Source organism: Grus americana, chromosome 5, assembly GCF_028858705.1.
Source record: "Grus americana isolate bGruAme1 chromosome 5, bGruAme1.mat, whole genome shotgun sequence".
NCBI classification, from domain to species: domain Eukaryota; kingdom Metazoa; phylum Chordata; class Aves; order Gruiformes; family Gruidae; genus Grus; species Grus americana.
The window spans coordinates 5,599,092-5,613,925 of NC_072856.1; the positions used below are offsets into that span (position 1 = coordinate 5,599,092).

A 14,834-nucleotide genomic window follows, 5' to 3' on the forward strand; every position below is an offset into this window, starting at 1 on the left:
CTGCTCGTTGAACTGCTTCTGGATGCTCCTGTGGGGGCAGTGGCTCAGAATACTTTATATGAACTGGAAACTAAACGCTATGCTAGTATTTAATCTTAAGTATAATGTAAAGCAGACTGCTGAACAAAAAAGTTGTCTCTTTTTAATACAGAATAGTAAACAGTATCAGACCTACAAATGTCTTGGGCAACAAAACCACTTGCAGCTATTGCCTAATTAGCAAGGTACCTGGGCATTTTAAGTGTCTCAGATGTCAAGGCAAAACATGCTGGTAGCCATTGTTTCCTTTTTAAATACAACTGGAGAAAATGGCTCCTCTTCTATAAAGTAATGTAGTGATCACACACTGGATTTGAGTTCATCCTTTCTCCCAAGAATTCAGACCCACACCTCCCCTTTCACTGAGGAGTGACTGTTATCACTGACGGACAGAAGATGGTTTGGTGCGGGGGGGATATTTGGGATTTGGTGCCTCTTGTAAGAACTATCCACGTATTTTGTTCACTGAGTGTTTAAAATTAGCTGGTCCTTGCAGCAGAGGCTGCAGTCAGCATCTTTGCTGACGTAAAGATCCCTAGTCATGCTCATCCTTGCTTAAAAGATTCCGAGCATGCCACAGAGTCACAGTTACAACACCCCTTTATGAATCTTCTCACAAGTTTTGTGTGCCGCTTCCTTAATTTCTTTTTCCAATTTCTTTTTCAGGCTTTTATTGTTGCATTCACATCAGATATGATTCCTCGTTTAGTTTACTACTATGCTTATTTTGAAAATGAAGACTCGCCTATGTCTGGATACATAAACAATAGTTTGTCGGTGTTTCAAATCTCAGATTTTCCTGACAGAAACAAGCCTAAACTGAATCCAGAAAACTTTGTCATATGCAGGTTGGTGTAATAATAAATATTTTAGCACTTTGTTTAGAATACAGCATAAAAAGTCAATGCAGCTCTAAGTAGTCCACTAGAAATTAAATTATATTGTTCTCATCATTCTCAAAGTGTGAGGTGATAGTTAAGCTATTAACAGGGCAGTGTTTGAGATGGTAAGAGATCATGCCAATAACGAAAAAAACCACCTTTTTTTTTAAGAGAGTCTCATTGCTATTGGTTTTTTTGGTTGGTTTTGGGTTTTTACTTAATTAAACTATTGATTTTGGAGTGATGAAGGAGATTTACGTCCCTAAGATTACAAATTTCAGCCTATATTTTCCAAGGGTTTTAGGCTGCAGTGCTTAAGTGGACGAGGAAGTATCGTTAAGGCGATGTTTAGATTGCAAAGCTGAAAATGAGATACGGTATTTAAAGTTAATTGTTATTGTGCTAGATACCACCAAGGATCTGGGCCGTCCTGCTTTCATTAAAAAAATAGTCCTTTCTTGCTAGAAGAAGCATTGGAGGCTCTAGAAGAATAGAGAAAGAACTTTGGAGAAGTCCATGGTAAAAGAAAAGTACTTGATTTGATGCAAAATAAACCCCAGAACAAACCGACCAAACAAAAAACTCCCAACGTTTTAAGAGGCAGCTACATTTGTATCATGTTTTAGCTGTAAAGCCCCAGGAGTCTCTTTCCTACTTGTACACATGAGAGTGGAACACATACTCAAGACTGTCCTTCCATTAAACCTTGCATCTGTCCAGTACAAAATCCGTCAACATCTGTCACATTTATTCAACACTTGTCCCTTACCGTGTGATACATTCCATCACTCTGTCCTGTATTATTTGATCATTGCCTGAAAATAGAAGTAACCCATGTACAAAATTTCACTTCTCACACCTCCTCATCTCTGCTCTGTTGCCCTGAATGTGAGGGTGTTTAAGCAAACGTAAGACAGGAACAAATTGAGAGGCAACCTTTTTTTCTGCAAAAGGAAACAGACCATTTAAAACAAGATGTAAAAGGTTCCTTAAGTGACAGCTGTATTTGCCTGTAAGTGTCACCGAGCTTGTAGTCTGTCTCAGACTGAATATGACATTTCACCTTCGCATGTCTTTCTGTCCAACAGGTACAGAGACTATCGATATCCTCCAGATCATGAGAGGAAATATTTACACACTATGCAATTCTGGCACATTCTTGCTGCAAAGCTGGCCTTTATAATTATTATGGAGGTATGTTCCTTACAAAATTTCCTTCCAAAATTGGTACCTTATAGATTCTGTAGGTAGTTACTAATGTTACAGAAAATAGAATTGCTGAGAGTATAAAATAGTTTCTTCCCGAAGTAATACCAAATACTCATGTCCTAAATGATTACCATAACTAGGTCTTTTAACTTCAGGGAGTTAACCTCAGAGTACGAACAGTGAAAATAGCTGAGGAGACTGCTAAATTTGATCAAAATAATACAGCAGAATAAAAAAGGTCTTTGTGCAGATGGAAGAGACGTGACCCACCAGGACGAGCAATTTCACTCCTACTGGTTTCATTAGAGCTGTATGGGAGATGACTGTATTCAAAAATCCAGAAAGCCTTTTGCAATGATGTATATTGGCTAAATATAGCTACATCAATAACTTGAATAACTGGCACTTCACTATTGAGCCACCGTCTTGCAAGTTCTGAAGGGAAAAGGAAGTTGTTAAAGTGCCCTTCTCATCACTTTTCCTATTGTATCTTATCAGTTCTCAATAGCTGAGCATTATCAGCATGGCCACGTGAATTTTCTAAGAAACCACACAGAGGTATTAGGAAGTGATGCTAGGGATTCAGAATGGGACACTTTGCTCCTGAGTTTGCAAATTCACAAATGGCTTGGAATTAGAGTTTCTGCAGAAAATAAAGTGTTTTAATCTTTGTGCACATCTCAGATACGCATTAGTTTATGTATTGTTTCAGGGTAGCCAAATGAAATGTATTCTGTTCGTGAGCAAAAAGGGAAGTGATCTATTTGGCGTTAGCTAAAACAATAGTTGTTTGCTGCGGTAATGAGTTGTTACATTTCCCCTGGCTTCCTTTATTTTGCAGCATGTTGTATTCATCGTCAAATTCTTTGTAGCATGGATGATTCCTGATGTCCCTGCAGATGTGAAAGCCAAAATAAAACGTGAAAAGTATCTAACACAGAAAATCCTGCATGAGTATGAACTTGAAAAACTGAAGGAGAGACTGTGTCAAGGTGACAAACAAGCCACAGAAAAGGAGTTCATCGCCACGGAAGGGAGAATGGAATTATCCAGAGCAATGTAGTTGAAAAAACAGCTGTTTGGGATTTAACTCATTTTAGCCTTTTTATCTGTGATTTGCTCAGTATGCATTGTGTTGAAAGCTATAGGACAGTTTCAACCCTTTGCTTTCAGTCCAAAGATTTTAGACTTTTCTTTAAAAGTCTTACTGAGCATTCTAGGTTTAGTAAATCTACTCAACTGTATGACTTCAGCACTGTTTTCTATTTACCCATCACTTTGAATAATAAGCGTAATCTTGTAACCCTAGAATTTGGATTCCCGATATAGGGACTGTTACCCTCAAAGGGCTCACAGGATATAAGGTCATTACCACCAAGCCCTCCCCCTGCTGCTAAATGCAAAGTTCCAGGCTGTATCCCAGCTGAATGAAAACGATATCATAGAGGACTCCTGCTGCGGAAAATACTGAGAATTACTATTTTTATGACATGATCATTTAAATAGGAGAACACTCCTGATAAAAGGGTTAGGGTTTGGGGCTTTTTGTATCCACTATGTCTTATGAAACATTTGTTTGCAGCTTTGAACTTCTATACATTTTTTAGAAGGAATTGATTTTTAAAGATATATTGGCTTAATTCCACTTGAAATTATTTATAGGCACAGAATTCAGTTAATACATACTAATGAAGGAAAAAAAACTCCATAACTTATTTTCGTAAAGATATCATCTGCCAAAGAGTTTGCTCTTTAAATGCCAATATTGTGGAATCATCTAATGACAGTGGTTTTTTGAAGACATACACATTTTGGAGAAATACAGTTAATTTATTTCTCAATCTCACAAACTGCCATTGGAAGATCATGCTTGATGCTGGTTTTGGCCAAAGCTGCTCCTTTGTTTGGATTCTCCGTGAATGCCAACAGAGGGCTCAAGCTGTGTGTCTGTATTCAAGTCATACTATGGAGTATGGCTGCAGAGTACAGTGGATTGGGAGCTGGGCCACCGTGCTAGCTGATCTAGCTGGATGGCTTGTACATGGATTTGTGTTCAAGAGGTTTTAAGCATGCCAAATAATCTATGTTTATGTTGTTACTGTCCTTACACATAGGAGTGTGTGGGGGGGGTGGTTTAGTTTGGTTTTGTTTTTTCTGTTTTGTCATGGGGCTTTTCTACAAAATTACCGAGTTTATAAATATATAATAACTACTTGTGCAACGTAGCTACCAGCTGTTTATGAATGTGCCCTCATTTTATAATTTGAAGCAGTTAGGCTTTTTTGTGATTTTGCTGTATATTTAAAACATATCAACACTTCCATGCTTAGTGCCTTGTTTATTTGCATTTCGCAAAAGATGTGAAAATGATCGCTATGGGGAAATGCGTTTTTCCAAAGTGTGCTTGCAGGCATCGTGATACTGTGAACCTGCACACGTAGCTGTACAGTGTTAGTCGAACCACGCCTGCCTTGGCACGCCTGTGTGTGTTAGTGCTGCTGCTGTTCACGGAGCAGTTCATACCTAGACTGCTTAGATAAAGTAGCACCAGACTGTTTGAGTTTGCTCTTGCTGAAGTACACTAGCTAGAGACATGAGAAATTTTACGATATTTGCACTTTGAAAGTTATACTTCCTTGCGAGTATACACAAAAAAATTTACATTTGTATTCCATATCAGCCAAATGATGTACTGTTTACTAGATCTACAACGTAAGGTTTGTGTATTTTGTTTTAGCAGACCTAGCCTACGTCTTGGAATACTTGGCTAGTAACCTTAATGTTTTAACAGAGTTTTAAATCAATGTCTTGGGTGGAACCGTCATTGTTAGCAAAAGTTTTAACATTGAAGTGCCTACCTCGAACAAACATCACATGGTTTGGCTGCCAGTCAGAGCTGAAGCAGATGTACATTTCTCGTTACTGTAAGTTATTCAGCTTGGTTCTGTAAGTTTGCTTGATAAATCAAGCCTATTGGCAATTCATGTTCGTGGCGAACTGGCCATGTTCTTGAATATTCAGCTATATTTGAAGAGCTTACATCTGAATAAATTAGCTCTGCTGCTTAATGTATAAGCCAAAGAAAGAGTATCAGTCACCACGATTATATATGCGACACCAGAATTTACACAATGCAAGCACTTTGCTGCTGCTTACACGTATACTGTTAACTAAACTGCTTAATTTGGATTTCATGGTTTTGTTACGGTTAGCAATGCAAACAATTGCTTCAAATGGTAAGGTGATGAGATGCAAAACGATATTTCTATGCAAAATGTGCAATCTGATTGAAGCTGAAAACAGATTTGAAAACTCAGCATTAGATGCACTATTCCTGCTCATGGAACATTAGTTTCCTCAGGTCCTGTAATAAAGTGTCCTAATATACTACACTTGAAAAAATGTCAGCAAAATAGATGTATTGCGAATGAATAATGCTATTTAAAAGCGAGATGGAGGAAAACAAGGAAATACCATAGTTTGGGATACAGCACTGATATGCAGAAGCCCTGCATGCAGACCCTGAATTTGAATTGATGTTTTGACCCCTACTTCTTGCTTGTTTCAAACATATTTTTTGAGATCACTTCCTATTTAATGCTATACAAACAGATGTTTTGCGTATGTTGTATCATACAATAAAAAGTGGGAAAAAAATCTGGGATCAGCTTATTTAAAAAGAAATATATATATAAAAATATATCATTACACTTCATAGCATTACTTCTTCGTATATAGAAACTGTTGAAAAGAGAATGTGTTGTCATGTTAAGAGCTAATGTCACATAACAAAGTAAGTCTAACGCCTCTTTCGATAACAGTTTGCCTTTACTTGTCATTAAGCTGTGTTTTGACAAACAAAAGATTATTAATAAGATTAGGATTATAATGGTCCACATACATACACGTTTCCTGAAGTGTTCTTGAAAAGTGATGAAAATAAGAAAGTTTGGAGATGTGCTTATTCTTACTGTTGGAATATTTGATTTTGATGTGTTTAATATAAGTATCTAAAAGTGTCCTTTAACCAAAGTGAAGATAGTTCTGTGTTGGAACTACTGTAATTTAAGCAACAATAGATTGCTTCATTAGTTACAAAAAGAAAATTGGCCTTTCAAGTGTAATACAATCAGGGATTTTTAATTTTTTTTCCAATTAAAATTTAGTATTTTTACCTCGGAAAGATTTAGTGTGGTATGTTCTAAGCAAATGACTGCAAAATAAGAGTGCTACTATAGGACACTATACTGTATTTTGTAGAAGATTTTGTTACTATGCTTTTACTTTTTGATGTAATACTATCAGTTTGAGACAACAGAACGGAGTGAAATAGATGGACTTTCCTACTGTTCTATGTATACCGCTTGTTTTGACTTGTACTGTCATGTAATCTGAGTGGCATTTTTGTCTAAGTATGTTGCTGATATATATGATACACTAATGTTGGAATAAATTTTTTAAACATTGCATTCAGCTAACTTATATATGTACATTGAAGAAGATCTAAATCTGGCAAATAAAGCAGTGTTTATTTTTAAGGTGCTGTCAACTTGCTTTTGAAAATTCCAAGAATTCAGAGAGGAGCTGCAGTATTAGAAGTTAAATGCTCAGAGAGCCTCATGGAGAAAAGCATTCATACAGATTTCTGAAGGATATTTGGATACTGTATATAGATTTCCTGCAATCGTAACTTCACAAGTTTCTCAGATTATTGGAGAAAGCCTCCATCTGACTGCCATCTTCCACTTGACGATCACATTGTGTAATTGTCTTTTCTGTCTTCAGGCATTTTCTGAAGAATGAATTACCAAGGAAAACCTGCACTAAGTTCTGCATATATGGTAGGCAGTGCACCTGGGCAGAGATGGCATGAGCGTGTGATCGCCCATGAGGGAGTTCAGTTTTGTAAATTCCTTACATTGGAAGACCACAGTTCAGTGAAAAAGACTTGGCACTTCACCCTTCCTTTAGGTGCGGTACAGACAGTATGTGAACACACATTCCTTTTCAGCCAGGCTGCTTTTTCCCCATCCTTTGGGTACAGTTTTTATTCTTGTGATGCCAGGACCTGAGGTGACTTCTCAAGTTCTCAGGCAGTCACACACGCAGTTCACACATGCGGCATCAGTAGTTCACGTACGTGCACTTGAATAGCTTTGAGCCCATACTCCGGAAAATATGACAGAGCTAAAGCTTTTCCCAGGGACTGGTAAAGTCTTGCTGTTCATGGATACATCTACATATTTTAATCTTTCTTAAAACTCTCTTCTGGCACCGGTGTAGGGCTTTGGATTAAATCACAGAGAATCTGGATTCAAGTTAATGACTTGCTCTCAATAGACAGCAACAGCACATTTTACATCACTCCTGTTATACCACATTATCAGAAATTCTTTGGGAACGGCATCACCCGCCAGACGTGGTAGGTCATTTCCTTTGTAGCTTTGAAATGATAAATTAAGACAGATGCAATAGCAGTAATGAAATGATAGAAATACATGAGATAAAGAGGACAATCTTGTCTACAATTAAAAGAAGAAAAAAAGACCAAAACAAGCAAGGTGTGATTATATATTATGCTACTACTGCTGTGCTGGTTACTAAAGTGGGATAGGTTACTTAATTAGGTATTGAAAGGGACAATAAAGTGTTAAGAAAGATGGACAAGAAAGTGGTAGCCAAAGGGAAGTGAGAAGGGAGGGAAAACAAGGACAGCAAAGACGTGCTGTTACTGTGCAGAGTATAGGGCCTACTACGGTGTTACGAAAGTGCTGAAAGCTTTCAGGCAAATTCCAGCTCTGCTCTTGGAAGTTAAAGCTTGCAGGTAATGAAGTTTAACTGGAGGTACGATGTCGTCCCAAACCAATTACAGTTTATAAGAAAGAGTAGCATGGTAATTTGTCAGACATTTGCAAATCCTGGGCCGTGCCTACTTGTCCCCATGATCAGAAATTGTACATACCCTTTGAAAGTCTTAATTCCTTCATTTATCCTGTGCCATAAATGAAAAGCTGCACCAAACGTTTGGTGGTTGTACTTTTTGCAATGTAAAAATAGCTAAGGCATCTAATTTGCTCAGTGTCTTTGTCGACCCAGGTCTTTCTAAAAATAAGTTTATGCAAAAGACGGTACGGAGCACTGAAATAGAAGAAATGTTTTGAAGATGTGCATCTCAATCAAACTGATGCAAAATACATTGTCTTACAGGACTAGAAAAATGTAACCTATTCGCCAGCAGATCAGTGGAAAACAATGGCAAGATTTGGAAGAAACCCCAAAATCTGAAGTCTGCACATTTTGTACCTATCTCAGATGTGGGGGCTCTGCAACAACTAAGATCTTGTCTAACATTCCTCAAAATGTTCAAAACTAAAAGAAAACTCGTGTTTCCAAAAATAACATCTTAAATATGGCACTGAAAATACATTGAGGTCAGCACTACTGTACCAGTGGCAGCTCCAGCAATCTGAGAACCCAGCTTATAACTGTAAGGAGGTTTAGAACGACGCATGGCTGAGAGACGCAGGGGATGGGGTCGGGGTTCCTGACGTCTAGTGTGGCAAAGAGACTGTATCAAGAGAGGGCGAAGGCAGCCCTCAGAAAGAACTAATTTAGACATGAAAATCCTTCCTTCCTTGAACAGATGGAAAGAGGTAAAGGGAAGAAAATTGTCATCGTTACCGTGTGAATGATGACAATAATTTCCAGAATATTTGAATTATTTTCTAACCTCATTAAAACACAGTTACTATTTCTTTTCTGTCTGCCTGTGTGCTCAGGGTCATCACAACAGCTCTGCAGCATTGTCTTGGCATCCTTAAAAAGGGATAGTTAAATTAAATCTTGTTCTGGTTTTAAATAATCAGTTGTCTCTACCCAACACTTACATCATTCAGATGCAGCTCGGGAAGTTTTTTTTATGTAAGCATGTGTACCAAGAAATCTGCTGGGAGATGAGTAGGATGTGAAATTCAGCAGCCATATCAATTTTTGGAAGGCACATATGCACATTCTCCTGCAATAATTAGTGACTATGCTTTCTCAGTCAGAAATGAGTCAGTCTGAAACATTTATGAAGGGTATGATTCTTTTTAGTTCTTTTTTCAGCTCCTCAACAAACTAGTGCTGCTAGCTAGTCAGAAACACGTTTGTATTTAAATTACTGACTGACCTAGCTTTGTCCTTGGGTGTTCCGATCATCCAATGCTATTCACCATTTCCGTTTTGGTACTGAAAGATGTAGGGGACATCGTAACTACTTCTGTAGTCAGAGACATTAAATAAATGAGCCTTTTAAAAATTGTTCTCTTGTCCCTTCCATACCACAGTGAGTTTTAAATGCTTGATGCTGCTAGTATATCTGGACCATACCATCCTCAGCAGTGAAAAGCCATGTTGGAAAAGTTTTGTATCAGATGGCCCCTCGTTCCATGCATCTCCCATATTGATGGCTTTTGCTAATTGTCTCAACTAGTGCTTGGTGCAATGTAATAGGAAGCCAATGTTCAAGAAGCGTGCGCCACATGCTCGCTGGCTCTTTTAATATGTTTTCGAAAAGGAATAAAAATACTCCAGACAGAAGGTTTTAGCAGGGAAAAACTGATAGGAAGGCTGGATTCTCTGCCATGTAACGACTTCATCACAACAGACAGTTTTGCTATCAGACTCTCTTGAATAAAGGTTTCTGTTGACATTAGCCCATCAGTAGAGTGTCAGCAAACAGTAATGCTGTATTTAAGCCAGTTTTCTGGTTGTGGCATCTATATTATTCTTCAGATAAAATCCTGGCTCCATCTATACTGATGGAAATTGTACTACTGTTTTCAGATGTGGCCAAGATTTCACTATTTCTCTAACAAAGATCCAGGTTAAAAACAAAACAAAACAAAACAAAACACCACCGAAACCAAAACACACCAAAAAAACCCCAACAGTTGAAACTGTTTAACATTTTTGTCAGCGACATGAACACTGGGATCGAGTGCACCCTCAGCAGGTTTGCTGATGACTCCAAGCTGTGTGGTGCGGTCACCACGCTGGAGGGAAGGGATGCCATCCAGAGGGACCTTGACAGGCTTGAGAGGTGGGCCCGTGCAAACCTCACGAATTCCAGCAAGGCCAAGTGCAAGGTCCTGCATGTGGGTCAGGGCAATCCCAAGCACAACTGCAGGCTGGGCGGAGAATGGATCAAGAGCAGCCCTGAGGGGAAGGATTTGGGGCTGTTGGTGGATGAGAAGCTCAACATGAGCTGGCAATGTGCGCTTGCAGCCCAGAAAGCCAACCGTGTCCTGGGCTGCATCAAAAGAGGTGTGACCAGCAGGTCAAGGGAGGGGTTTCCTCCCCTCTATTCCACCCTCATGAGACCCCACCTGGAGTACTACATCCAGCTCTGGGGCCCCCAACACAACAAAGACATGGACCTGTTGGAGCAAGTCCAGAGGAGGCCACAAAGATGAACAGATGGCTGGAGCGCCTCTTTTATGAAGACAGGCTGGGAGAGTTGGGGTTGTTCAGCCTGGAGAAGAGAAGGCTTCAGGGAGACCTTATAGCAACCTTCCGGTACCTGAAGGAGCCTACAGAAAAGCTGGAGAGGGACTGTTTACAAGGGCACGGAGTGATAGAACAAGGGGTAATGGACAAGAGACACTGGAACAGGTTGCCCAGAGAGGTTGTGGATGCCCCTGGATCCCTGGAAGTGTTCAAGGCCAGGCTGGATGGGGCTTTGGGCAACCTGGGCTAGTGGAGGGTGTCCCTGCCCATGGCAGGGGAGTTGGAACTGGATGATCACAGGCCATTCTATGATTCTATGATTCCATGAAATACATGGGCCAAGAGATTTCCATACAGCTCACTATATAATGGCATTCTATTAATTTTAAGGTGTCTAGACTTCATGCTGCTCTCAGCAAGCTGCTAGTGCATTGCAATCAGGAAGGAATCCCTGCTTTCTCCTTTCACATAGGATTGCCTCTGTGTCATGACAGCTTTTTTTGGCTCCCTCAGAAGCAGTGAAGGAGACAATGTGGCAGCAGTACCAAGCACTGAATCCTAGGTGCCAGGTCACACTTCCACTCATCTGCTAGCAGAGGCTCCCTTGCATGGGTTTCAGTTTCTCAGCTAGAAGTGAGATTCACATGCCTCCAGAGCATCCTCCCAAGACGCTGCAGAGTGTGAGGGGTCACATGGCAGGGAGGTATAGAATTGTGCTGAGGAGAAGGATATTCACGTTGGTGCCACATTGCATGAACATTTTGAGAACTATTCCTTACATCTCAGCCAAGAACTCAAGACACGCTGTGTTAGTGGTGTTTCCTGCCACTGCAGCTCCACTGAAGCTGGTGTGTTTAGGTTCAGGACAGAGAAACAATGGGAGATGATCCTGTGGGGTGCACCAGGGGTGTTTTCTTGGGAAAAGACAAACATTCCAGTCCCCTACCTTTTTTTTTTTTTTTTTTTTTAAATGGGACAGTCTGCTATATCACCATAACAGGATTTTTCACAAAGATTTCTAAGTAGAAAAGTCTCATGTTTTGAGTGCAGGAACAAGATCCTGTGTGTTTTATGGTAAGCATTAAGTGGCTTGATGCTTTTTCATTATATTTTTTTGTTGTGCACTCATGTGAAAATAACAAATTACTATGTGACTACAACCAGCCTGTCACAATGACTCGTGTTTTAATTAGAAGATGCCACAATATGCTGAGCCACCACGTACCAATGAACAACATTCAACTTTTTTACCAAATGAAAGTATTCTCTCTGGGGGTGGTAAAAAGATGATGATCTAGTTAATGGGGTCACTGCTGTGATTAGAGCTGAAGGAGGTGACATGGGTAGAGGAAATCAATGCAGAAAGAAACGTGCTTTGTACTTTTACTGTAAGTTCAAAGTGCTAGGGTTACCTCCTGAACATGTGGAGGGAACTGAATTTGGCAAGGAACTATGAAGTCCTTGATATAATGACTTTATCTTCAAAAGGGGGAGGGTGAATAAATGGAAGCGTAAAGGCTCATGAACTGGAAAAGATCGAAAAACTGAGGCACCAGACAGGCTTGAAGCCAGACCATGTAGAGAAACTGCTATGGAGACTTGTTAATACTCACATATGTAGAAGAAGCCTTTAAATGTAAATGCTAGTCTGTCAGCAAGTCTCCCCTGCCTAGGAGAGAGGAGCCAATTTTATTAGCAGTTAATGCAGGAACTGAAATGAGGCATCCAAGAGGTTGATTCTGCAGGGAAGGGAAAAGCAGGCTTTCCTCTGCTTTTGCACCTGGAAGAAATTAAATGCAAAGAAAGCATTTGGAGCATTTGCTTCACTTTCAGTGCTAGGATAAACTCTGCTTCAAATGCCTATCCAGTGTAACCAGACACCTCCCTGGGCACGGAGCAGCCTCCTCATCTCCTGCGCACACACAACTCATCAGTGATTTATTCATGCGTCTGTCATTGCAGGGACCTGACTCATTCCTGGGCACAAAGACAGTCACAGGAGCAAGCGCTTTTCCAAAAAGCTCAGGGTGTCTGATGAGCATGGGGCAAATGCTGAGCAAGGTCACTTCAGTTTGTTTTGTGGAGAGAACAATTACAATTTCCTACAAGGCTACCTTGGCGAGTTTCTTCATTCTGCAATAAATGCCAATTATTTGGCATATATTTGGCACACAATGCACAAAATTTTCAGTCATTCTGAAACTTTATAATTAAACCTCTATCCTGCAAAAGGGTTGATACTATTTAGCATAAGAAAAGCAAGTGATATGGGATTGTAGTCTTTGAAGAACATGCTCCTTGTCACATTTTAAAGCATTCTGGAACAGCAGCTGGGCCTGGAGGTGTTCTGATAGGGCCAATCCAAAGCGGTAGGTAGGAATTTCTCTGTCGATTTTAATGCCTTTGATCAGACCATAGTGATTTGTCAGTAAGAAGTCAAACACGTAAAAAATATGAAGACAGTCCCACCATAAATCTTGTCTCAGAACTGGCAATAATGATACATGCAATCACAAGATGTTCATGTTTCCTGTAATGCAGAGAGGAGACGTCTGTCACGTAAAGTGGAAACATCATGCTTTATGTCTCTGCATTTGGACAGAAAAGAGAGACAGATTTTTGTGGAAATGCAGATACCATCTTGGACACTGTTCACAGGACTCTCCTTCCAGGGTCTCTTTCTTCATCCCATCTGTGGGGCTGACTGAACATCTCTGTTTTCTGGATTTTCATCTTCCAGGGGAAATGCTGGACTCAGAGAACACGATTTTCCCCTGCAGCCTTGTTTCAGCTGAAACCATGTGGCTCCTAACCCTTCCCTTTCTGATTGTCTGCCACGTAAGCCAGCTCCACTGTATCTTTTTTTTTTCTTTTTGGGAAGATAACCAGGACATTTTACCGTGTGTGCTACTACAGTACCATCTATTTTGTCACATGTTGGAGCACGGATCACTATTTGGCCCTGATGCATCCACTGAAACCCTTGAGAGTGTCAAACAGTGGTGGGTTCTGATTTGCCTCCCTGTATGGACAATGACTACCCCGACCAGTGTGCCAGTCCCCTCTGTTGTCAGTGCTCAGTTGTGGCCAAACACCACCACTATTTATTGTATCTATGTGGTTTCCGGCTTCACCTCTCCAACACTCCCCCTTTCCTTGAGCTACACAGTTTCTGGCTGTTTACTGCCTGTCCTTGGTACTTGCTACTGTTAACTGCAGCAGCATCAGGACACTGACAAATGGAGCCCTCCTTTCATTTTCTTAACAAATAAACTCACCAAACTTAGGTATTCCGATCTGATCATTTTTGCTTTCCTTTGTTTCCCTTAACACTCGTGAAGAAAAACTTGCAGCTCTTCAAGACCATGGTGGCCCGTTGCCAGAAAACCCATTGGGTGGGAGAATACTTTCTGAAGATGGCAGCATGCAGCCTAAATACTTGCATCAATCCTTTCTTCTGCTTCTGAGCTGGTGGGGATTTTTGAGAACACGTTGCTATCAGAGTAGCCTCCTCTTTTTGTAACAGCGCAGTTCGGAAAAGTCAGCAGCAAAGAGCACCTGTATAACCAGTATAATTCCAGCCTCCCACAATATTAGCTGAAGAGATGAATACATTTCTGCCATTGAAACCAATAGCAAAGCCCTATCGACTTCCCAAGATGGGATTACACCATATATGTAGGACATACGCTGACACTCGTGCTTATATTCTAAAGACTACTAATTTGGACAACAAATCATAGAATCATAGAGTCACAGAATCACAGAATCACAGAATCATAGAATCATAGAATGGTCTGGGTTGGAAGGGACCTTGAAGATCATCCCATGGGGTTCCCTCAGGACCCACAGGATGTATCTCATCAGGTCCCATGGACCTGTGCACCTTCAGGTTCCTTAGATGGTCTCAAACCTGATCTTCTCCTACAGCGGGTGGTTCTTCATTCTCCCAGTCCCTGCCTTTGCCTTTGGCTTCAGGCACTGCAATTGTCCATCTCCAACTCTCAATATTCTGCGATTTTGAATGGAGCAAAATAGGCAATGAGTAGAACTGACAAAAAAACTAAAATCCTGAAAAAATTATGCTTTTGAAATTTTCTTTTGAAGACTCACAACTGATCTCTTCATCAAAATTTGTTCATTTATTTTTTTATTGCTTTCATACATCCTATGTAGTATTAAAAATGCCAGTGAAATGAGTTAGCACATTTTGAC

The 14,834-nt window shown here is 40.2% G+C and overlaps 1 protein-coding gene across 7 annotated transcripts in view; it reads left to right on the plus strand.

The window, feature by feature from the left end:
• ANO5 (anoctamin 5) overlaps window positions 1–6,659 on the plus strand; it is a 61,244-nt gene extending 54,585 nt beyond the window's left edge. For all 7 annotated transcript variants that reach the window (XM_054826678.1, XM_054826681.1, XM_054826679.1 and 4 more), the window contains 3 exons: window positions 706–887; window positions 2,009–2,114; window positions 2,971–6,659. In XM_054826678.1, coding sequence (XP_054682653.1) covers window positions 706–887; window positions 2,009–2,114; window positions 2,971–3,192 — 510 coding nt within the window. In that variant the 3' untranslated portion in view covers window positions 3,193–6,659. The remainder of the gene's footprint in view (window positions 1–705; window positions 888–2,008; window positions 2,115–2,970) is intronic.
• Window positions 6,660–14,834: the final 8,175 nt, after the last annotated feature.